This window comes from Nerophis ophidion, unplaced genomic scaffold (genome assembly GCF_033978795.1).
Source record: "Nerophis ophidion isolate RoL-2023_Sa unplaced genomic scaffold, RoL_Noph_v1.0 HiC_scaffold_152, whole genome shotgun sequence".
Classification (NCBI taxonomy): Eukaryota; Metazoa; Chordata; class Actinopteri; order Syngnathiformes; family Syngnathidae; genus Nerophis; species Nerophis ophidion.
The window spans coordinates 118,837-145,476 of NW_026907074.1; the positions used below are offsets into that span (position 1 = coordinate 118,837).

General features: G+C 39.5%; 1 protein-coding gene across 1 annotated transcript in view; it reads right to left on the minus strand.

The window, feature by feature from the left end:
• Window positions 1-429: 429 nt before the first annotated feature.
• LOC133547693 (actin filament-associated protein 1-like) overlaps window positions 430-26,640 on the minus strand; it is a gene marked incomplete at its 5' end in the record, with an annotated part of 91,234 nt that continues 65,023 nt past the window's right edge. The window contains 3 exons of the mRNA XM_061893246.1: window positions 430-3,494; window positions 7,251-7,418; window positions 10,921-11,111. Of these exons, the coding sequence (XP_061749230.1) occupies window positions 3,468-3,494; window positions 7,251-7,418; window positions 10,921-11,111 (386 nt within the window). The remainder of the gene's footprint in view (window positions 3,495-7,250; window positions 7,419-10,920; window positions 11,112-26,640) is intronic.

The following is a 26,640-nucleotide window of genomic DNA, read 5'->3' on the forward strand; positions in this document are numbered from 1 at the left end:
TCAAAAGAACCACCCTTTGCTCTGATTACTGCTCTGCACACTCTTGGCATTCTCTCACTTCACCTGTGAAGGGAAAACCATTTCAGGTGACTACCTCTTGAAGCTCATCGAGAAAATGCCAAGAGTGTGCAAAGCAGTAGTCACAGCAAAGGGTGGCTATTTTGAAGAAACTAGAATGTAAAACATGTTTTCAGTTATTTCACCTTTTTTTGTTAAGTACATATCTCCACATTAGATTACATAGTACTTTATTTATTCCTTCAGGAAAATTTAAATTTTCAGCCCAATCCCATTCAACAACAGACAAACATTACAGGGAGACAGAACAGGATCGCTGACGGGTCTGCCAGCTTCCAGCGCCCCTTACAAAAAAGGTGGGATACAGGTAGACAAGGGGGGGAGTGGGAGAAAAAAATTAAAGATTAAAATAAAATAAAATAAAAAAATCGGTTTTAGCCTGGGCCTCTGGAGAGGGGGTTCAGACTGATGCCAAGGGAAAAAAAAAAACTCATAGCCATAGTACACATCCCTCTTACATGTGTGTAAGAGGGAAACATCAAAGAAAACAAAGGACATTAAAGACATTAAAGACAACATGTGTTCATTCGTAGTTTTGATACCTTCAGTGACAATCTACAATGTAAGTAGTCATGAAAATAAAGAAAACGCATTGAATGAGAAGGTGTGTCCAAACTTTTGGCCTGTACTGTATATCTTTGAAAATGTAATAAAACTGGACCAAACCAATTAGCTACTTAGACCTGGTCATTTCAGGCTCTTGACGCTATTAAATAAACCTCAAAGATTGTACAAACCCCAAATCCAGTGAAGTTGGCACGTTGTGTAAATGGTAAATAAAAACAGAATACAATGATTTGCAAATCCTATTCAACCTATATTCAAATAAATAGACTGCAAAGATAAGATACTTAATGTTCCAACTGAGAGACTACTTTTTTATTGTTGAAAATAATCATTAACTTAGAATTTAATGGCAGCAACACATTGCAAAAAAGTTGGCACGGGGGCATTTTTACCACTGTGTTACATGGCCTTTCCTTTTAACAAAACTCAGAACTGAGGAGACGAAGTTTTTGAAGTTTTTTAGGTGGAATTATTTCCAATTCTTGCTTGATGTACAGCTTATGTTGTTCAACAGTCCGGGATCTCTGTTTTGGTATTTAAGGCTGCGTGGCGCAGTGGAAGAGTGGCTGTGCGCGACCCGAGGGTCCCTGGTTCAATCCCCACCTAGTACCAACCTTGTCACGTCCGTTGTGTCCTGAGCAAGACACTTCACCCTTGCTCCTGATGGGTGCTGGTTAGCGCCTTGCATGGCAGCTCCCTCCATCAGTGTGTGAATGTGTGTGTGAATGGGTAAATGTGGAAGTAGTGTCAAAGCGCTTTGAGTACCTTGAAGGTAGAAAAGCGCTATACAAGTACAACCCATTTATCATTTATAATAGGCCACACATTTTCAATGGGAGACAGGTCTGGACTCCAGGCAGGCCAGTCTAGTAACCGCACTCTTTTACTATGAAGCCACGCTGTTGTAACACGTGGCTTGGCATTGTCTTGCTGAAATAAGCAGGGGCGTCCATGATAACGTTGCTTGGATGGCAACATATGTTGCTCCAAAAACTGGATGTACCTTTCAGCATTAATGGTGCCTTCACAAATGTGTAAGTTACCCATGCCTTGGTCACTAATACACCCTCATAACATCACAGATGCTGTCTTTTCAACTTTGCGCCTATAACAATCCGGATGTTTATTTTTTTCTTTGTTCTGGAGGATACAACGTTCGAACTTTCCAAAAAGAATTTGAAATGTAGACCCTGTCAGACCACAGAACACTTTTCCACTTTGCATCAGTCCATCTTAGATGAGATCGGGCCCAGCGAAGCCGGCAGCGATTCTGGGTGTTGTTGATAAATGGCTTTGGCTTTGCATAGTAGAGTCCTAATTTTGCATTTACAGATGTACCGATGAACTGTGGTTACAGACAGTGGTTTTCTGATGTGTTCATGAGCCCATGTGGTGATATCCTTTACACACTGATGTCGCTTTTTGATGCAATACCGCCTGAGGGATCGAAAGTCACGGGCATTCAAGGTTACATGCAGTGATTTCTCCAGATTCTCTGAACCTTTTGACGATAATCCAGACCTCAGATGGTGAAATACCTAAATTCCTTGCAATAGCTCGTTGAGAAATGTTGTTCTTAAACTGGTGACCCTCGCCCCATCCTTGTTTGTGAATGACTGAGCATTTCATGGAAGCTTCTTTTATACCCAATCATGGCACCCACCTGTTCCCAATTAGCCTGTTCACCTGTGGGATGTTCCAAATAAGTGTTTGATGAGCATTCCTCAACTTCCCCAGTCTTTTTTGCCCCTTGTGCCAGCTTTTTTGAAACATGTTGCAGGCATCAAATTCCAAATGAACTAATATTTGCAAAAAATAAAGTTTTCCAGTTCAAACGTTAAATATCTCGTTTTTACAGTCTATATATAAGTTGAAAAGGATTTGTAAATCATCGTATTCTGTTGTTATTTACCATTTACACAACGTGCCAACTTCACTGGTTTTTTTTGTTTTTTTTTGAAGTCGCAAAGCCAATAATCACACATTCCATCTATATAGCACTCAAACACTGAAGTGCCTGTTTTGTAAAAAAGGAAAAACTAGTTAAAAAAAAACAATTAAAAAAGCCAAAATGTAAATTTGTTCTTAAATTTGACGGCCAAATGTCATTCAAATTAGCTAAGGCTGGCTACGAAGAAAATACACACATCCAAAAAAAAAAAGATCGGAATGTAGATTTCATCACCGGCATCCTGCTTTTGACTGGACAAAATGGGCCCCGGTTTTTAAAGCACGATTACAGCTAAGTTGAAAAAACATTTGGACCAGCGTAAAATATAAAAAAACTCTAATTAAATTCAGTTGTCTATTTTCCAAGGTAAGATTCCAATAAATTGTGTTGAGCTAAATCCTTAAAACAGTGGTTAACTTCTTGTAAACCTAAAAAAAAAAGTGTACAAGAAATGATTTTCATTTTGTTTTCCGAGTAGTTCTAATAATTTAAGCCACTTTTAAAATATTTCAATGTTAAGGTAAGCAGTAAAACAACAGAAGGAAATTAGAATAAAAATAACTAACAAGTCTGACACTCCGTTGAATAAATGTAAAGAAATTCAATATATATACTTATATAAATAAAAAATATATATATAAACATAAATAAAAGCAAAGCTATTCTTGTTTTGTTTTTTTACAAATAAATATTTGATTCTGTTGACTGGAGCAAAAGCAAAGGCACCAAAAAAACAACAAAAAAACATGCTCAACAGTAAAAAAAAAAAGAAAAAAAAAGTGTGTTGGTCTTTTTTGGTTAATTGGGACATTGTAAATAAATATATACACAAATTCAACATGGGAAAAAGACAGAATGACCTGAAGGTGTTTTATGTTCCGCTCTTCTGTTCCCACTCCTGGAAAAGAAAGAAAAAAGATGGTTAAAGTTGTTTAAAGAACATTTGGCAAATTTGCAAATTTGATGATAAACTAAAATGGAGTAAAAACCAGAGTTGTCAGATAATAGCTTTTTTGCCGATATTCCGATAATGTCCAACTCTTAATTACCGATTCCGATATCAACCGATACCGATATATACAGTCATGGAATTAACACATTATCATGCCTAATTTTGTTGTGGTGCCCCGCTGGATGCATTAAACAAGGTTTTCCAAAATAAATCCACTCAAGTTATGGAAAAAAAAATGCCAACATGGCACTGCCATATTTATTATTGAAGTCACAAAGTGCAATTTTTTTTTTAAACATGTCTCAAAACAGCTTCTTGGAATTTGGGACATACTCTCCTTGAGAGAGCATTAGTAGGTTGAAGGGGGCGGGGTTTTTGTAGAGGGTGTATATTGTAGCGTCCCGGAAGAGTTAGTGCTGCAAGGGTTTCTGGGTATTTGTTCTGTTGTGTTTATGTTGTGTTACGGTGCGGATGTTCTCTCGAAATGTGTTTGTCATTCTTGTTTGGTGTGGGTTCACAGTGTGGCGCATATTTGTAACAGTGTTAAAGTTGTTTATACGGCCACTGTCAGTGTGCTTGTATGGCTGTTGACCAAGTATGCGTTGCATTCACTTGGGTGTGAGAAGAGCTGTAGATATCATGAGATTGGGTAGGCACGCAAAGGCAGTGCCTCTAAGGTTTATTGGCGCTTTGTACTTCTCCCTACATCCGTGTACCACTCCATACAGCCGTGTTTTAAAAAGTCATAAATTGAACTTTTTGAAACCGATACCGATCATTCCCGATATTACATTTTAAAGCATTCATTGGCCGATAATATCGGCAGTCCGATATTAACGGATATCTCTAGTCAGAAATAAAAATGTTAGACGTATCGTCTATTCAGCAACATCCTTTTATAAATTTCATTGCAGCTGAGTGACTTATGCGGCTGAATAAAATTAGTTCAATTGATGCGTTTTGATATCTGCTGTCCTTTTTTTTTAATTTAGGAAATATATCACCATAATACATGAAAATTTGTCTTTCATATTGCATTTTTTCGCCGTCAAGTCATTCCAGACGCAAAAAAAGTGTCACAAGTGTCAGTGTGCGTATGTTTCTGTTGTCTAGATTGCGATTCATAAAAAGGTGTTACAGATTATAGACGTGTGCTGCTGGTTCAACACCTGATGACATGAATGTGCAAAAAATGATCGTCTCCGTGTTAACAGTCACGTATGCATGCAAAATCCTAATTTTAAGGCTTTCTGCACCACTTTTCAATTGCACACGCAGTCTTAGTAGATCACACACAACACTCCCACTCATGGTACTGTAAACGCTATTTTATTTTTTGTACATGCTGTTTAACATGTGGTATTTGGATCTTCGTAAATGAGGCCCTAAGTGTGTACAATTTTGTGCTATGCTATTCCCGCTTTGTTGGGCAAAATTACTCCATCTGTCTAAGTGTATGAAATGTGGGTGATCAATATATCATATATCAGATATATATATATATATATATATATATATATATATACACACATATGTATGTATATATAACAGGGTTTCCCGCAGTGCTTGGTTGTTAAGGCGGCCGCCTTAAAACAAAGGGCCACCGCCTATACTCATTTCTTAACAAGCTGCTTCACTTAGTTCTGCCTCTGTCAGTAGTCTCTGCAGCACCCAGCATTGTCCCACCGACAGAACCATCTGATTGGTTACACCAGAGCGGTAGCAGCCAATCAGCAGTGGTATTTAGAGCGCATGTAACAGCCCATCAGCAGTGCGTATTCCGAGCGCATGGCATCAGTGCTCCTTCGGTGGAGTGAGCAGAAAGGTAAGCAGAAGGCAGCGGACTCTCCCCAAATTATAATAAACACCTCCCAGTCATCTACTAGTAACATCACTATGAGCCCGTTGACGTTCTAGAAACATAAGCGGCAGCTCAGCTCGCTCGCAGTCCTTGAGGTGTAGGCTAATTAGCTTTTAGCGTAACGTTAGCTCACTGTGCGGTGTGTGTGTGCATTACGGACAGCAAAGCCTTGTCTGTTTGAGAGAAAGACAAGCATTATTGACCTTGAAGCAGCAAAAAGGACATTATGTTAAATGAAGAGTTTCTGTCTCTGATAGTTGATATAATAATGTAACTGAATCATAAAGCCTACATGAACTCCATGGTGTTCAGGGATGAATAGTCTCTCCTATTGTTATTGTACTATTTTTTTCAGCTATAGTTACATCAATCATTAGTAATGTAGCAGCCTAGTTTTGAATGGCAGGGTCCCTGACATCACATGTTGATAAAAATATAAAATTTACATAATAAAAATCATCTACAGGCTTCCCAAATGCTGTCATAAATTAAGCATGATGAGTTGAGCATATGTCAGCATGTGGCCCCACTTTTAACTCTTTTTTTTCAAACGCTTATTGCAAACGCTTACTTAAAGTAAGTCATTAATATGACTTTGTAAGTCATTATTTTAGTATTCCAGGTAACCAGGACTGTTTTGTTTTTACTTTACGGAAAAACTATAGGGATATATATCGTCTACAGTCATTCAGCAAATGGAGCGGAAAACACAACCAAAAGTTGTAGGCTTCTTCACGCGACGAAGCCGGCCTACTTCACCGCAGTCTGTAGTCTATTGCCACCCCAGGCTGTGGTGGCAGCGACGAGGTGGAGACATGATGGCGACAGGCCGAGTTACACCGATCCTTACACCCACCCCCTTCCCCGGTCCGTCCGATGGAAAGACACCACCTTAACTAACACATTTTCCGGGGGAAACACTGTATATTCACACATAAATACACAAATGTATTCATATATACACATTTATATATCCATATATATACATACATACATTTATATATACAAATATACACATATATATACACATACATACATACATTATATATATATATATAAAAATACCCTAATATATGTGTATTTAAAGTATGTCACAAAAGTCAGTACTACTTTTTCCTTACAGCACATCCTTTTCAAGGGAAAGTACTAGAAATGATGCTTGGATATACTTTAAAATAGTCAGTGTACAGCTTGTGTAGAACATATCTATGTCCCTTCAGAACATTTTCATTGTTTAGTCTTCAGCAAACGTTAATTTTAACTGTAAGAGTTGTTCTTTTCATTTGTTGGACTTTTCTTTAGGCACTTTGTTGTGAGAGAATAATTCCTATTTCACACATTTTGTGTGCCTTGCTGGTAAGATACTTTTCCCAGGTGCTGTAGTTGTTCATTATAGACTAATTTACCTGCTATAATAATTGTGAAAATCATAAAAGATTAATTGAAACTTACACAAATGTTATTGCAACAAAAATCTAAAGAAAAATCAAATTCCATTTAAATTTTGGGGGGAAAAGCTCCTTTAAAGTCGGACATTTGAAAAAGGCCCGCAAGATCATGCTGGTCGTGGTAAATTGTTGTCATTATATAAAAGACATGAGTTAATGTTTATATGTATAAAATATTGTAAGATTTGTAGAAATCCTTTGATTTTTTGAGGTTAGAACATTGATTACAACTTCGTAAAGTCACAAACTGTTGCAATGATATTGAAAACTTTAAAAAAAAAAGCTTCCATACAATCAGACATTTTAAGCTGCAACGATCACAAACAAGCAGCAAAATCTTGACGGGACTAACATCACTAAATGTGAAAAGTTGTGTACAGTAGGACATCTGACCTTAGCCCTCCTCAGTACGTGACCTCGGACTGGTGATGCCTTCTGGGTGCCCAGAGGTTGGCGTCGGAGCAGTGAGGCACTATTAATGGGCAAGCACACCTCGGTGTCGCTGGCGCTGCAGCTGGAGAAAGGCGACGACTCACATGCTCGCCGTGATGTGGCTGGTGACTGAGAAGAGTTTAGTGAGCATGTGACCTGCGGAGGGATTACAATCCAGCAAGGGAACTATTTGTCAACTATTCTCTAATCACTTCCTGTGGGTGCGCATGACGTCACCACGTACGTTCTGTTGCTACATTACACACATATATATATATATATATATATATATATATATATATATATATATATACTTGCAGTGTGTATATTGTACATATTACATATTGTTATGAAGGTGTCTGTTATTACATGTTAACTATATATATATCCATCCATCCATTTTCTAACGCTTATTCTCTTTGGGGTCGCGGGGGGCGCTGATGCCTATCTCAGCTACAATCGGGCGGATCTATGTATATATATATACATACACACACATTTGCAGTGTGTTTATAAACATATTTCTATGAAAATGTCTCTTACTACATTATATATACACTTGCAGTGTTTATATTGTACATATTACATATTGTTATGAAAGTGTCTGTTACTACATTATATATATACTTGCAGTCTTAATGTTGTACATATTACATATTGTTATGAAGGTGTCTGTTACTACAAACCCCGTTTCCATATGAATTGGGAAATTGTGTTAGATGTAAATATAAACGGAATACAATGATTTGCAAATCATTTTCAACCCATATTCAGTTGAATATGCTACAAAGACAACATATTTGATGTTCAAACTGATAAACATTTTTTTTTGCAAATAATCATTAACTTTAGAATTTGATGCCAGCAACACGTGACGAAGAAGTTGGGAAAGGTGGCAATAAAGTTGAAAATTCTCATCAATCACTTATTCGGAACACCCCACAGGTGTGCAGGCTAATTGAGAACATGTGGGTGCTGTCACGTCAAATTTTTTCCCCCCCTACAAAAACCTTCCCCCACCATTTACTTCCGGGGTCATGATTAATACTGACGTTTTGTTAACGCTATATTATAAAAATATAACGCTATATTATAAAAATACAGACGTTTTGTTAACGCTATATTATAAAAAATAAAATTCAAAAAACAATTTACAAACACAAGCTATGGGATGACACATTTACTTCCGGGGTCACGTTTCCTCACGTTTCCTCTTACGTCATCCCATAGCTTGTGTGTGTAAATTGTTTTTTTCATTTTTCTAAATTTTTTTATAATATAGCGTTAACAAAACGTCTGTATTTTTATAATATAGCGTTTTATTTTTATAATATAGCGTTAACAAAACATCTGTATTAATCATGACCCCGGAAGTCAATGGGGGGGGGGTAAGGTTTTTGTAGAGGGAAGAAATTTGGCGTGACAGCGCCATGATTGGGTATTTTCCATGAAATGCTAAGTAATTCACAAACAAGGATGGGGCGAGGGTCACCAATTTTTAAGCAAATTGTCGAACAGTTTTGGAACAACATTTCTCAACGAGCTATTGCAAGGAATTTAGGGAATTTACCATCTAAGGTTCGTAAAATCATCAAAAGGTTCAGAGAATCTGGAGAAATCACTGCACGTAAGTGATGATATTACGGACCTTTGATCCCTCAGGCGGTACTGCATCAAAAACAGACAGTGTGTAAACGGTGTCCCCACATGGCCTCAGGAACACTTCATAAAACCACTGTCAGTAACTACAGTTGGTTGCTACATCTGTAAGTTCAAGTCTAAACTCTGCTTCGCAAAGCAAAACCCATTTATCAACAACACCAAGGAACGCCGCTGGCTTCGCTGGGCCCGAGCTCATCTAAGATGGACTGATGCAAAGTGGAAAAGTGTTCTGTGGTCTGACGAGTCCACATTTCAAATTATATTTGGAAACTGTGGACGTGGTGTCCTCCGGAACAAAGAGGAAAATAACCATCCGGATTGTTATAGGTGCAAAGTTTAAAAGCCAGCATCTGTGATGGTATGGGGGTGTCTTAGTGCCCAAGGCATGGGTAACTTACAGATCTGTGAAGGCACCATTAATGCTGAATGGTCCATACAGGTTTTGGAGCAACATATGTTGTCATCCAAGCAACGTTATCATGGACGCCCCTGCTTATTTCAGCAAGACAAGGCCAAGCCAAGTGTTACAACAGCGTGGTTTCGTAGTAAAAGAGTGCGGGTACTTTCCTGGTCCGCCTGCAGTCCAGACCTGTCTCCCATCGAAAATGTGTGGCGCAATATGAAGCGTAAAATACGACATCGGAGACCCCGGACTGTTGAACGACTAAAGCTCTACATAAAACAAGAATGGGAAAGAATTCCACTTTCAAAGCTTCAACAATTAGTTGCCTCAGTTCCCAAACGTTTATTGAGTGTTGTTAAAAGAAAAGGTGATGTAACACAGTGGTGAACATGCCCTCTCCCAGCTACTTTGGCAGGTGTTTCAGCCATGAAATTCTATGTTAATTATTATTTGCAAAAAAAAATTAAGTTCATGAGTTTTAACACCTGGGGATAGGTTGATTGGCAACACTAAATTGGTCCTAGTGTGTAAATGTGAGTGTGAATGTTGGCTGTCTATCTGTGTTGGCCCTGCGATGAGGTGGCGACTTGTCCAGGGTGTACCCCGCCTTCCGCCCCATTGTAGCTGAGATAGGCGCCAGCGCCCCCAATAGGGAATAAGCGGTAGAAAATGGATGGATGGATGGATGCAGTTTGAACATCAAATATCTTGTCTTTGTAGTGCATTCAACTGAATATGGGTTGAAAAGGATTTGCAAATCATTGTATTCCGTTTATATTTAAATCTAACACAATTTCCCAACTCATATGGAAATAGGGTTTGTACCTTATATATTAACTTGCAGTGTTTATATTGTTCATATTACATATTCTTATGAAAGTGTTTGTTACTACATTATATATATACATTTTACTGTACATATTACATATTGTTATGAAGGTGTCTGTTCTTACATTATATATTAACTTGCAGTGTTTCTATTGTACATATTGTTATGAAGGTGTCTGTTATTACATGTTTTATATATATATATATATATATACACTTGCAGTGTGTATATTGTACATATTACATATGGTTATGAAGGTGTCTGTTATTACATGTTATATGTATATATACATGTATATATACTTGCAGTGTGTATATGAACATATTACATATTCTTATGAAGGTGTCTGTTACTATAATATATATATATACTAAGGTGTGTATATTGTACATATTGTATATTGTACATATTGTTATGAAGGTGTCTGTTACTACATTACGTTTTTTACCATCTTTAAAATCCTTAATAAAAAAAAAAACCAATGTGTTCTGGTTTCTCATAATGATTGTGAACAATATGTAACAAAAAAGAGCACTTCCCCCATCAGACCTCACTTTTGGGTATGTATCCTCATGTTTATTCTAAACTATACTAATTTGATGCTAATCAGCCTGTGTGTTATCTTACTTTCCAAATGAGAACGTAATCGCAAATGGAACCGGAATTGTAAGCATATTTTCAATTCACATCCCGAGACATGAGGAAGTCAGTCAGCAAGTAAGTAGCAATGTGCTAACCTGGAGTGCAGAAGAGCTACTTTTTGGTTCTATGGTGAGACCTAGGGTGACTCCTCCATTCAAGGCGTTCTTTAGGCTGCCTTTGACCTCTGTGAGCTCCAGCTCCAGGTTGACTCTCTCTTCCTCCTTTTGCTTGCACTCCAACTCCACCTTCTTCAGGCGTGCCGTCATGGCAGCCTGCGATCGTTTGCCTGGTGGCAGAAAAGACTAATTAGCGACATGACACGTCTATAAAACATACATTCATGGTGGATTGCCCATCTGGTTTGAAGAAGAAACATGACCACGACATTTGGCTTTTTCATCATATTTTTTACTCTTCATTGAGGTTTCTTTGCGGAACTCCTCACTACCCAGTCACGAGTAGGGAGGCGACGTCAGAAAAAATCCTGTATGCCAAAGCTGGCGGTCCACAGAGACAAAGATTGTGAATGACTAAAAGGAGAGCTAACTGTTCATTTTACTGTTAAATCAATGCGGTCAGGTGCTGAGAGCGATGCAGAGTCAGACGTCTTTTTCTCGGTTTGGAGCGAGAGACAAAGAAAACAAACACACACACACGGACGTAGTAATTTAAGTGCCAGACTCCAAGGCGCACTTAAAATCCTTTAATTTTCTCAAAAATCGACAGTGCACCGAATAACCCGGTGTGCCTAATGTACGGAATAATTCTGGTTGTGCTTACCCACCTCGAAGCGATTTTGGTAAATGGTAAATAGGTTGTACTTGTATAGCGCTTTTCTACCTTTTAAGGAACTCAAAGCGCTTTGACGCTATTTCCACATTCACCCATTCACACGCGCATTCACACACTGATGGTGGGAGCTGCCATGCAAGGCGCTAAACAGGACCCATTGGAGCAAAGGTGAAGTGTCTTGCTCAAAGACACAACGGACGTGACTAAGATGGTAGATGGTGGGGATTGAACCAGGAACCCTCAGATTGCTGGCACGGCCACTCTCCCAACTTCGTCACGCCGTCCCCCGACCTCGAGGCAATTTTGTTTGGTACATGGTGTAATGATAAGTGTGACCAGTAGATGGTAGTCACACATAAGAGATATGTGTAGACTGCAATATGACGCTAGTAAACAACACCAAAACTTTAAATGTTCCACTAGAAATAAAGAATGTGGAGAGGCGGAGCCGGCAGTCCGACAGTGAGGCAGGGCACACAGAAGCCCGCCGCAAGATGGATCCTGCTGATGTGTATTTGAGACCTGCATAAGTCCTGAAAGTGTGCGCGTATCCGCCACGGTAGTCTGTGGGGACACCATAGTCGATATGCTTCTTCTTTTTCTCTACCATCTTGTTATGGGACATTCACCCTCTGCTGTTGCCATTTCTAATATAAAGTAGTTATATCCTTCCTTGTTTGTTTGTTTTGTCACGTATGATTTTCACCTGCCTCGGTTTTTGGGGACACACTTGTGTCCAATCAAGAGACTATATTTAAGCCTGCCCTTTTTATCGCTCGTCCTGGGTTCCTTGTTTGCGGTAAGCAACAGTCGCGTTTATATTTCTGGTTCCAGACTCTGTGCTAAGTGTTAGCCTTAGCTTCCCATGCGTTCGCCACGCTGTTCTTTTGTTTCTTTCGGTCTGTTTAGTACTGTGTATTATTTATTAAATCACCCTACCTTTACGTTTTCGTCCGGAGTGTCCTTTGCATCCCTGGGAGAACAAAATCGCGCATCACCATGCGACTCGAGCGTGACAATCCCACAGAAAACATTAAGAACAAAACTGCCAATCTGCGGATATCTAAAAAAGATTTGCTAAGGGAGTGAAAATGTGATACAAAGTTGCTGAAGAGAGGCAAAAGTGCGGTCAATGTATAAATATTTAATGTTGTCGATCCTCTGACTTGACCATCTTAAAAAGGCGGTATCGACAAGAGAGGGAGGAAATGCATGATTAGCAGTGATGGGTTGAAGATTAGTAATAGTCTGTCAACCAAAATAGTGCTTGAACTAGACTCAAATTCTGAATGAGGTTTTTACGATTGGATTTTTCGTAAAAGTGGATGTAGAAGAGTGGATTGGAGAGTCAACCAGAGCCTTGAGAGATACTGACTGAGATGAGTTAGCCTCCATAACAGAGGGGGATCAAATGCTTCATATTACAGCCAACATTTATGAATTCTAATGTTGGTCGCCCAGTAGTAAAACCTTAAGTTTGGTAGTGCCAATCCTCCCAATTATTTGGGTCTCTGCAAATATTGTTAATGTAACCTCTGCGTCTTTTTATTTCAAATGAAATCACAAATGTGATATTTTTACTTTGTTTTTTTCCCTGACTTTACTACCTTTATGAACAACTTTGTTCTGGACTGAACGAAAGCTGAGCAGCACGGTGGAAGAGGGGTTAGTGCGCCTGCCTCACAATACGAATGCCCCTGAGTAGTCCTGGGTTCAATCCCGGGCTTGGGATATTTCTGTGTGGAGTTTGCATGTCCTCCTCGTGACTGCGTGGGTTCCCTCCAGGTACTCCGGCTTCCTCCCACCTCCAAAGACATGCACCTGGGGATAGGTTGATTGGCAACACTAAATTGGCCCTAGAGAGTGAATGTGAGTGTGAATGTTGTTTGTCTATCTGTGTTGGCCCTGCGATGAGGTGGCGACTTGTCCAGGGTGTATCCCGCCTTCCGCCCGTTTGTAGCAGAGATAGGCACCAGCGCCCATCGCTACCCCAAAGGGAATAAGCTGTAGAAAATGGATGTATGGATGGATGAATGAAAGCTCCTTCCTATCTCTCTACTTGAACGACTGGATGACCCAGCAATACGACATTTTCTGCTCAAACTCTACACTAATCTCACTTAATTTAATGCTATGCTCAAGCTGCTTGACCATCGTGTCAATTAAGCCACGAAGGAGAGAAACGGACATGACGTCATATGCAACCCAGCAATAGTTAGCGATGATCCAGAACATTGTATTTTTGAGCCTGAATGTACGTAGGATGCTCCTCAAGACAAAAATGTATTGAAGCATAAGTCCTTCGGCGTAGCAAAACAAAGATTGTGGATGACTGACAAGAGGTTTACTCTGTTTATGTACAAACCCTGTTTCCATATGAGTTGGGAAATTGTGTTAGATGTAAATATAAACGGAAAACAATGATTTGCAGATCCTTTTCAACCCTTATTCAATTGAATGCACTACAAAGACAAGATATTTGATGTTCAAACTCCATCCATCCATTTTTCTACTGCTTATTCCCTTTGGGGTCGCGGGTACACCCTGGACAAGTGGTCACCTCATCGCAGGGCCAATACAGATAGACAGACAACATTCACACTCACATTCACACACTAGGGCCAATTTAGTGTTGCCAATCAACCTATCCCCAGGTGGATGTCTTTGGAAGTGGGAGGAAGCCGGAGTACCCGGAGGGAACCCACACATTCACAGGGAGGACATGCAAACTCCACACAGAAAGATCCCGAGCCCGGTATTGAACCCTGACTACTCGGGACCTTCGTATTGTGAGGCAGACGCACTAAACCCTCTCCCAACGTGCAGCCCATGTTCAAACTCATAAACTTAATTTTTTTTTTTGCAAATAATAATTAACTTGGAATTTCATGGCTGCAACATGTGCCAAAGTAGTTGGGAAAGGGCATGTTCACCACTGTGTAACATAGCCTTTTCTTTTAACAACACTCAATAAACGTTTGGGACCTGAGGAAACTAATTGTTGAAGATTTGAAAGTGGAATTCTTTCCCATTGTTGTTTCATGTAGAGCTTCAAGCTTCAAGTTCAAGAGTCTGGGTTCTCCGCTGACGTATTTTACGCTTCACAATGCGCCACACATTTTCGATGGGAGACAGGTCTGGACTGCAGGCGGGCCAGGAAAGAACCCGCACTCTTTTTTTACAAAGCCATGCTGTTGAAATGTGCTGAATTTGGCTTGGCATTGTCTTGCTGAAATTAGCAGGGGCGTCCATGAAAAAGACGGCGCTTAGATGGCAGTATATGTTGTTCCAAAACCTGTATGTACCTTTCAGCATCAATGGTGCCTTCAAAGGTGTATAAGTTACCCATGCCTTGGGCACTAATGCACCCACATACCATCACAGATGCTGGCTTTTGAACTTTGCGTCAAAAACAGTCTGGATGGTTCGCTTCCCCTTTGGTCCGGATGACGCAATGTCGAATATTTCAAAAAAAACAATTTGAAATGTGGACTCGTCAGACCACAGAACACTTTTCCACTTTGCATCAGTCCATCATAGATCCAACTCGGGCCCAGAGAAGCCCGCGGCGTTTTTGGATGTTGTTGATAAATGGCTTTCGCTTTGCATGGTAGAGCTTTAACTTGCACGTACAGATGTAGCGACAAATGTATTTAGTGACAATGGTTTTCTGAAATGTTCCTGAATAATTGTGGTGATATCCTTTAGAGAATGATGTCGGTTTTTGATAAAGTGCCGTCTGAGGGATCGAAGGTCACGGTCATTCAACGTTGGTTTCCGGCCATGCCGCTTACGTGGAGTGATTTCTCCAGATTATCTGAACCTTTTGATGATATTATGAAATCTCTAAATTTCTTGCAATTGCACTTTGAGAAACGTTGTTCTTAAACTGTTTGACTATTTGCTGACGCAGTTGTGGACAAAGGAGTGTACCTCGCCTAATCCCTTCTTGTGAAAGACTGAGCATTTTTTGGGAAGCTGTTTTTATACCCAATCTTGGCACCCACCTGTTCCCAATTAGCCTGCACACCTGTTCCAAATAAGTGTTTGATGAGCATTACTCAACTTTATCAGTATTTATTGCCACCTTTCCCAACATCTTTGTCACGTTTTGCTGGCATCAAATTCTAAAGTTAATGATTTGCAAAAAAAAAAATGTTTATCAGTTTGAACATCAAATATGTTGTCTTTGTAGCATATTCAACTGAATATGAGTTGAAAATGATTTGCAAATCATTGTATTCCGTTTATATTTACATCTAACACAATTCCCCAACTCATATGGAAACAGCGTTTGTAATTCTACTGTTGAATATACAGACACCATTGCAAAGTGAGACCTTTCGTATCCACTTTGAAAGCTTGAGACAGAGAAAAGAAACAGATGGACATAGCAAATTATCGATGACTTAATGTCAATCGGTCCCAGCCTAAAATTGTGTGACTTTTTTTGATGCCGCCGTACATCGAGTTTAATGCTTTTTAATGCCATTTAAGGCCTTACATTTCGCAAAATCTATTTGATGACTTTTAAGGCTTTTTAATGACTTTTAATGCCTTTTAGTCAATCAATCATTCAATGTTTACTTATATAGCCCTAAATCAAGAGTGTCTCAAAGGGCTGCACAAACCACAATGACATTCTCGGCACAGATCCCACATCGGGGCAAGGAAAAACTCAACCCAGTGGGACAATGAGAAACCTTGGAGAGGTTCTGCAGATGTCCAGTCCATAGTGGATCTAGCATAATAGTGTTAGAACCTAGTCCATAGTGGATCTAACATAATAGTAAGAGTCCAGTCCATGGTGGATCTAACATAATAGTGAGAGTCCAGTCCATAGTGGATCTAACATAATAGTCTGAGAGTCCAGTCCATAGTGGATCTAACATAATAGTGCGAGTCCAGTCCATAGTGGATCAAACATAATATTGTGAGCGTCCAGTCCATAGTGGGTCCAACAAAATAGTGAGAGTCCAGTCCATAGTGGGTCTAACATAATAGTGTGAGAGTCCAGTCCATAGTGGATCTAACATAATAGTGAGAGTCCAGTCCATGGTGGATCTAACACAATATTGTGAGTCCAGTCCATAGTGGATCTAACATAATATTGTGAGAGTCCAGTCCATAGTGGATCTAACATTATATTGTGAAAGTCCAGTCCATAGTGGATCTAACATAATAGTGAGAGTCCAGTCCATAGTGGATCTAACATAATATTATGAGAGTCCAGTCCATAGTGGATCTAACATAATAGTGAGAGTCCAGTCCATAGTGGGTCTAACATAATATTGTGAGAGTCCAGTCCATAGTGGATCTAACATAATTTTGTGAGAATCCAGTCCATAGTGGATCTAATATAATATTGTGAGAGTCCAGTCCATAGTGGATCTAACATAATAGTGAGAGTCCAGTCCATGGTGGCTCTAACATAATAGTGAGAGTCCAGTCCATTGTGGATCTAACATAATATTGTGAGAGTCCAGTCCATAGTGGCTCTAACATAATAGTGTGAGAGTCCAGTCCATAGTGGATCTAACATAATAGTGAGAGTCCAGTCCATAGTGGCTCTAACATAATAGTGAGAGTCCAGTCCTTAGTGGATCTAACATAATTTTGTGAGAATCCAGTCCATAGTGGATCTAACATAATATTGTGAGAGTCCAGTCCATAGTGGATCTAACATAATATTGTGAGAGTCCCGTCCATAGTGGGTCTAACATAACAGTGTGAGAGTCCAGTCCATAGTGGATCTAACATGATAATGTGAGAGTCCAGTCCATAGTGGGTCTAACAGAATAGTGTGAGAGTCCAGTCCATAGTGGATCTAACATAATATTGTGAGAGTCCAGTCCATAGTGGGTGTAACATAATATTGTGAGTCCAGTCCTTAGTGGATCTAACATAATAGTGAGAGAATCTAGTCCATAGTGGATCTAACATAAAATTGTGAGAGTCCAGTCCATAGTGGATCTAACATAATAGTGAGAGTCCAGTCCATAGTAGATCTAACATAATATTGTGAGAGTCCAGTCCATAGTGGGTCTAACATAATATTGTGAGAGTCCAGGCCATAGTGGATCTAACATAATAGTGCGAGTCCAGTCCATAGTGGCTCTAACATAATAGTGAGAGTCCAGTCCATAGTGGATCTAACATAATAGTGAGAGTCCAGTCCATACTGGATCTAACATAATAGTGCGAGCCCAGTCCATAGTGGCTCTAACATAATAGTGAGAGTCCAGCCCATAGTGGATCTAACATAATAGTGAGTGTCCAGTCCATAGTGGATCTAACATAATATTGTGAGAGTCCAGTCCATAGTGGATATAACATAATAGTGAGAGTCCAGTCCATAGTGGATCTAACATAATATTATGAGAGTCCAGTCCATTGTGGATCTAACATAATACTGAGAGTCCAGTCCATTGTGGATCTAACATAATATTGTGAGAGTCCAGTCCATGGTGGATCTAACATAATATTGTGAGAGTCCAGTCCATAGTGGATCTAACATAATAGCGAGAGTCCAGTCCATAGTGAATCTAACATAATAGCGAGAGTCCAGTCAGTAGTGGATCTAATATAATAGTGAGAGTCCAGTCCATAGTGGATCTAACACATAATAGTGAGAGTCCAGTCAATAGTGGATCTAACATAATATTGTGAGAGTCCAGTCCATAGTGGATCTAACATAATAGTGAGAGTCCAGTCCATAGTGGATCTAACATAATAGTGAGAGTCCAGTCCATAGTGGATCCAAGATAATAGTGAGAGTCTAGTCAATAGCGGATCCAACATAATAGTGAGAGTCCAGTCCATAGTGGATCTAACATAATATTGTGAGAGTCCCGTCCATAGTGGGTCTAACATAACAGTGTGAGAGTCCAGTCCATAGTGGATCTAACATAATATTGTGAGAGTCCAGTCCATAGTGGATGTAACATAATATTGTGAGTCCAGTTCTTAGTGGATCTAACATAATAGTGAGAGAATCCAGTCCATAGTGGATCTAACATAATATTGTGAGAGTCCAGTCCATAGTGGATCTAACATAATAGTGAGAGTCCAGTCCATAGTAGATCTAACATAATATTGTGAGAGTCCAGTCCATAGTGGGTCTAACATAATATTGTGAGAGTCCCGTCCATAGTGGGTCTAACATAACAGTGTGAGAGTCCAGTCCATAGTGGATCTAACATAATAATGTGAGAGTCCAGTCCATAGTGGGTCTAACAGAATAGTGTGAGAGTCCAGTCCATTGTGGATCTAACATAATATTGTGAGAGTCCAGTCCATAGTGGATATAAAATAATAGTGAAAGTCCAGTCCATAGTAGATCTAACATAATATTGTGAGAGTCCAGTCCATAGTGGGTCTAACATAATATTGTGAGAGTCCAGGCCATAGTGGATCTAACATAATAGTGCGAGTCCAGTCCATAGTGGCTCTAACATAATAGTGAGAGTCCAGTCCATAGTGGATCTAACATAATAGTGAGAGTCCAGTCCATAGTGGATCTAAAATAATAGTGCGAGCCCAGTCCATAGTGGCTCTAACATAATAGTGAGAGTCCAGCCCATAGTGGATCTAACATAATAGTGAGTGTCCAGTCCATAGTGGATCTAACATAATATTGTGAGAGTCCAGTCCATAGTGGATCTAACATAATAGTGAGAGTCCAGTCCATAGTGGATCTAACATAATATTATGAGAGTCCAGTCCATAGTGGATCTAACATAATACTGAGAGTCCAGTCCATTGTGGATCTAACATAATATTGTGAGAGTCCAGTCCATGGTGGATCTAACATAATATTGTGAGAGTCCAGTCCATAGTGGATCTAATATAATAGCGAGAGTCCAGTCCATAGTGAATCTAACATAATAGCGAGAGTCCAGTCCATAGTGGATCTAACATAATAGTGAGAGTCCAGTCAATAGTGGATCTAACATAATATTGTGAGAGTCCAGTCCATAGTGGTTCTAACATAATAGTGAGAGTCCAGTCCATAGTGGATCTAACATAATAGTGAGAGTTCTTTCCATAGTGGATCTAAGATAATAGTGAGAGTCTAGTCAATAGTGGATCTAACATAATAGTGAGAGTCCCGTCCATAGTGGGTCTAACATAACAGTGTGAGAGTCCAGTCCATAGTGGATCTAACATAATAATGTGAGAGTCCAGTCCATAGTGGGTCTAACAGAATAGTGTGAGAGTCCAGTCCATAGTGGATCTAACATAATATTGTGAGAGTCCAGTCCATAGTGGATCCAACATAATATTGTGAGTCCACTTCTTAGTGGATCTAACATAATAGTGAGAGAATCCAGTCCATAGTGGATCTAACATAATATTGTGAGAGTCCAGTCCATAGTGGATCTAACAAAATAGTGAGAGTCCAGTCCATAGTAGATCTAACATAATATTGTGAGAGTCCCGTCCATAGTGGGTCTAACATAACAGTGTGAGAGTCCAGTCCATACTGGATATAACATAATAATGTGAGAGTCCAGTCCATAGTGGGTCTAACAGAATAGTGTGAGAGTCCAGTCCATAGTGGATCTAACATAATATTGTGAGAGTCCAGTCCATAGTGGATCTAACATAATATTGTGAGAGTCCAGTCCATAGTGGATCTAACATAATATTGTGAGTCCAGTCCTTAGTGGATCTAACATAATAGTGAGAGAATCCAGTCCATAGTGGATCTAACATAATATTGTGAGAGTCCAGTCCATAGTGGATCTAACACAATAGTGAGAGTCCAGTCCATAGTAGATCTAACATAATATTGTGATAGTCCAGTCCATAGTGGGTCTAACATAATATTGTGAGAGTCCAGGCCATAGTGGATCTAACATAATAGTGTGAGTCCAGTCCATAGTGGCTCTAACATAATAGTGAGAGTCCAGTCCATAGTGGATCTAACATAATAGTAAAAGTCCAGTCCATAGTGGCTCTAACATAATAGTGAGAGTCCAGTCCATAGTGGATCAAACATAATAGTGAGTGTCCAGTCCATAGTTGATCTAACATAATATTGTGAGAGTCCAGTCCATAGTGGATCTAACATAATAGTGACAGTCCAGTCCATAGTGGATCTAACATAATATTATGAGAGTCCAGTCCATAGTGGATCTAACATAATACTGAGAGTCCAGTCCATTGTGGATCTAATATAATATTGTGAGAGTCCAGTCCATGGTGGATCTAACATAATATTGTGAGAGTCCAGTCCATAGTGGATCTAACATAATAGCGAGAGTGCAGTCCATAGTGGATCTAATATAATAGTGAGAGTCCAGTCCATAGTGGGTCTAACATAATAGTGTGAGAGTCCAGTCCATAGTGGATCCAACATAATAGTGAGAGTCCAGTCCATGGTGGATCTAACATAATATCGTGAGTCCAGTCCATAGTGGATCTAACATAATATTGTGAGAGTCCAGTCCATAGTGGATATAACATTATATTGTGAAAGTCCAGTCCATAGTGGGTCTAACATAATAGTGTGAGAGTCCAGTCCATAGTGGATCCAACATAATAGTGAGAGTCCAGTCCATGGTGGATCTAACATAATATTGTGAGTCCAGTCCATAGTGGATCTAACATAATATTGTGAGAGTCCAGTCCATAGTGGATATAACATTATATTGTGAAAGTCCAGTCCATAGTGGATCTAACATAATAGTGAGAGTCCAGTCCATAGTGGATCTAACATAATATTATGAGAGTCCAGTCCATAGTGGATCTAACATAATAGTGAGAGTCCAGTCCATAGTGGAACTAACATTATATTGTGAAAGTCCAGTCCATAGTGGATCTAACATAATAGTGAGAGTCTAGTCCATAGTGGATCTAACATAATATTATGAGAGTCCAGTCCATAGTGGATCTAACATAATAGTGAGAGTCCAGTCCATAGTGGGTCTAACATAATATTGTGAGTCCAGTCCATAGTGAATCTAACATAATATTGTGAGAGTCCAGTCCATAGTGGATCTAATATTATATTGTGAAAGTCCAGTCCATAGTGGATCTAACATAATAGTGAGAGTCCAGTCCATAGTGGATCTAACATAATATTATGAGAGTCCAGTCCATAGTGGATCTAACATAATAGTGAGAGTCCAGTCCATAGTGGATCTAACATTATATTGTGAAAGTCCAGTCCATAGTGGATCTAACATAATAGTGAGAGTCCAGTCCATAGTGGATCTAACATAATATTATGAGAGTCCAGTCCATAGTGGATCTAACATAATAGTGAGAGTCCAGTCCATAGTGGATCTAACATAATTTTGTGAGAATCCAGTCCATAGTGGATCTAACATAATATTGTGAGAGTCCAGTCCATAGTGGCTCTAACATAATAGTGAAAGTCCAGTCCATTGTGGATCTAACATAATATTGTGAGAGTCCAGACCATAGTGGCTCTAACATAATAGTGTGAGAGTCCAGTCCATAGTGGATCTAACATAATAGTGAGAGTCCAGTCCATAGTGGCTCTAACATAATAGTGAGAGTCCAGTCCTTAGTGGATCTAACATAATTTTGTGAGAATCCAGTCCATAGTGGATCTATCATAATATTGTGAGAGTCCAGTCCATAGTGGATCTAACATAATATTGTGAGAGTCCCGTCCATAGTGGGTCTAACATAACAGTGTGAGAGTCCAGTCCATAGTGGATCTAACATGATAATGTGAGAGTCCAGTCCATAGTGGATCTAACATGATAACGTGAGAGTCCAGTCCATAGTGGGTCTAACAGAATAGTGTGAGAGTCCAGTCCATAGTGGATCCAACATAATATTGTGAGAGTCCAGTCCATAGTGGGTGTAACATAATATTGTGAGTCCAGTCCTTAGTGGATCTAACATAATAGTGAGAGAATCCAGTCCATAGTGGATCTAACATAAAATTGTGAGAGTCCAGTCGTTAGCGGATCTAACATAATAGTGAGAGTCCAGTCCATAGTGGGTCTAACATAATATTGTGAGAGTCCAGTCCATAGTGGATCTAACATAATAGTGAGAGTCCAGTCCATAGTGGATCTAACATAATAGTGCGAGTCCAGTCCATAGTGGATCTAACATAATAGTGAGTGTCCAGTCCATAGTGGATCTAACATAATATTGTGAGAGTCCAGTCCATAGTGGATCTAACATAATAGTGAGAGTCCAGTCCACAGTGGATCTAACATAACATTATGAGAGTCCAGTCCATAGTGGATCTAACATAATACTGAGAGTCCAGTCCATTGTGGATCTAAAATAATAGTGTGAGAGTCCAGTCCATAGTGGATCTAACATAATAGTGCGAGTCCAGTCCATAGTGGATCAAACATAATATTGTGAGCGTCCAGTCCATAGTGGGTCTAACATAATAGTGAGAGTCCAGTCCATAGTGGGTCTAACATAATAGTGTGAGAGTCCAGTCCATAGTGGATCTAACATAATAGTGAGAGTCCAGTCCATAGTGGATCTAACATAATATTGTGAGTCCAGTCCATAGTGGATCTAACATAATATTGTGAGAGTCCAGTCCATAGTGGATCTAACATTATATTGTGAAAGTCCAGTCCATAGTGGATCTAACATAATAGTGAGAGTCCAGTCCATAGTGGATCTAACATAATATTATGAGAGTCCAGTCCATAGTGGATCTAACATAATAGTGAGAGTCCAGTCCATAGTGGGTCTAACATAATATTGTGAGAGTCCAGTCCATAGTGGGTCTAACATAATATTGTGAGAGTCCACTCCATAGTGGATCTAACATAATTTTGTGAGAATCCAGTCCATAGTGGATCTAATATAATATTGTGAGAGTCCAGTCCATAGTGGATCTAACATAATAGTGAGAGTCCAGTCCATGGTGGCTCTAACATAATAGTGAGAGTCCAGTCCATTGTGGATCTAACATAATATTGTGAGAGTAAAATCCATAGTGGCTCTAACATAATAGTGTGAGAGTCCAGGCCATAGTGGATCTAACATAATAGTGTGAGTCCAGTCCATAGTGGCTCTAACATAATAGTGAGAGTCCAGTCCATAGTGGATCTAACATAATAGTAAAAGTCCAGTCCATAGTGGCTCTAACATAATAGTGAGAGTCCAGTCCATAGTGGATCAAACATAATAGTGAGTGTCCAGTCCATAGTTGATCTAACATAATATTGTGAGAGTCCAGTCCATAGTGGATCTAACATAATAGTGACAGTCCAGTCCATAGTGGATCTAACATAATATTATGAGAGTCCAGTCCATAGTGGATCTAACATAATACTGAGAGTCCAGTCCATTGTGGATCTAATATAATATTGTGAGAGTCCAGTCCATGGTGGATCTAACATAATATTGTGAGAGTCCAGTCCATAGTGGATCTAACATAATAGCGAGAGTCCAGTCCATAGTGGATCTAATATAATAGTGAGAGTCCAGTCCATAGTGGGTCTAACATAATAGTGTGAGAGTCCAGTCCATAGTGGATCCAACATAATAGTGAGAGTCCAGTCCATGGTGGATCTAACATAATATCGTGAGTCCAGTCCATAGTGGATCTAACATAATATTGTGAGAGTCCAGTCCATAGTGGATATAACATTATATTGTGAAAGTCCAGTCCATAGTGGGTCTAACATAATAGTGTGAGAGTCCAGTCCATAGTGGATCCAACATAATAGTGAGAGTCCAGTCCATGGTGGATCTAACATAATATTGTGAGTCCAGTCCATAGTGGATCTAACATAATATTGTGAGAGTCCAGTCCATAGTGGATATAACATTATATTGTGAAAGTCCAGTCCATAGTGGATCTAACATAATAGTGAGAGTCCAGTCCATAGTGGATCTAACATAATATTATGAGAGTCCAGTCCATAGTGGATCTAACATAATAGTGAGAGTCCAGTCCATAGTGGATCTAACATTATATTGTGAAAGTCCAGTCCATAGTGGATCTAACATAATAGTGAGAGTCTAGTCCATAGTGGATCTAACATAATATTATGAGAGTCCAGTCCATAGTGGATCTAACATAATAGTGAGAGTCCAGTCCATAGTGGGTCTAACATAATATTGTGAGTCCAGTCCATAGTGAATCTAACATAATATTGTGAGAGTCCAGTCCATAGTGGATCTAATATTATATTGTGAAAGTCCAGTCCATAGTGGATCTAACATAATAGTGAGAGTCCAGTCCATAGTGGATCTAACATAATATTATGAGAGTCCAGTCCATAGTGGATCTAACATAATAGTGAGAGTCCAGTCCATAGTGGATCTAACATAATTTTGTGAGAATCCAGTCCATAGTGGATCTAACATAATATTGTGAGAGTCCAGTCCATAGTGGCTCTAACATAATAGTGAAAGTCCAGTCCATTGTGGATCTAACATAATATTGTGAGAGTCCAGACCATAGTGGCTCTAACATAATAGTGTGAGAGTCCAGTCCATAGTGGATCTAACATAATAGTGAGAGTCCAGTCCATAGTGGCTCTAACATAATAGTGAGAGTCCAGTCCTTAGTGGATCTAACATAATTTTGTGAGAATCCAGTCCATAGTGGATCTATCATAATATTGTGAGAGTCCAGTCCATAGTGGATCTAACATAATATTGTGAGAGTCCCGTCCATAGTGGGTCTAACATAACAGTGTGAGAGTCCAGTCCATAGTGGATCTAACATGATAATGTGAGAGTCCAGTCCAGAGTGGATCTAACATGATAACGTGAGAGTCCAGTCCATAGTGGGTCTAACAGAATAGTGTGAGAGTCCAGTCCATAGTGGATCCAACATAATATTGTGAGAGTCCAGTCCATAGTGGGTGTAACATAATATTGTGAGTCCAGTCCTTAGTGGATCTAACATAATAGTGAGAGAATCCAGTCCATAGTGGATCTAACATAAAATTGTGAGAGTCCAGTCGTTAGTGGATCTAACATAATAGTGAGAGTCCAGTCCATAGTGGGTCTAACATAATATTGTGAGAGTCCAGTCCATAGTGGATCTAACATAATAGTGAGAGTCCAGTCCATAGTGGATCTAACATAATAGTGCGAGTCCAGTCCATAGTGGATCTAACATAATAGTGAGTGTCCAGTCCATAGTGGATCTAACATAATATTGTGAGAGTCCAGTCCATAGTGGATCTAACATAATAGTGAGAGTCCAGTCCACAGTGGATCTAACATAACATTATGAGAGTCCAGTCCATAGTGGATCTAACATAATACTGAGAGTCCAGTCCATTGTGGATCTAAAATAATAGTGTGAGAGTCCAGTCCATAGTGGATCTAACATAATAGTGCGAGTCCAGTCCATAGTGGATCAAACATAATATTGTGAGCGTCCAGTCCATAGTGGGTCTAACATAATAGTGAGAGTCCAGTCCATAGTGGGTCTAACATAATAGTGTGAGAGTCCAGTCCATAGTGGATCTAACATAATAGTGAGAGTCCAGTCCATAGTGGATCTAACATAATATTGTGAGTCCAGTCCATAGTGGATCTAACATAATATTGTGAGAGTCCAGTCCATAGTGGATCTAACATTATATTGTGAAAGTCCAGTCCATAGTGGATCTAACATAATAGTGAGAGTCCAGTCCATAGTGGATCTAACATAATATTATGAGAGTCCAGTCCATAGTGGATCTAACATAATAGTGAGAGTCCAGTCCATAGTGGGTCTAACATAATATTGTGAGAGTCCAGTCCATAGTGGGTCTAACATAATATTGTGAGAGTCCACTCCATAGTGGATCTAACATAATTTTGTGAGAATCCAGTCCATAGTGGATCTAATATAATATTGTGAGAGTCCAGTCCATAGTGGATCTAACATAATAGTGAGAGTCCAGTCCATGGTGGCTCTAACATAATAGTGAGAGTCCAGTCCATTGTGGATCTAACATAATATTGTGAGAGTCCAGTCCATAGTGGCTCTAACATAATAGTGTGAGAGTCCAGGCCATAGTGGCTCTAACATAATAGTGAGAGTCCAGTCCATAGTG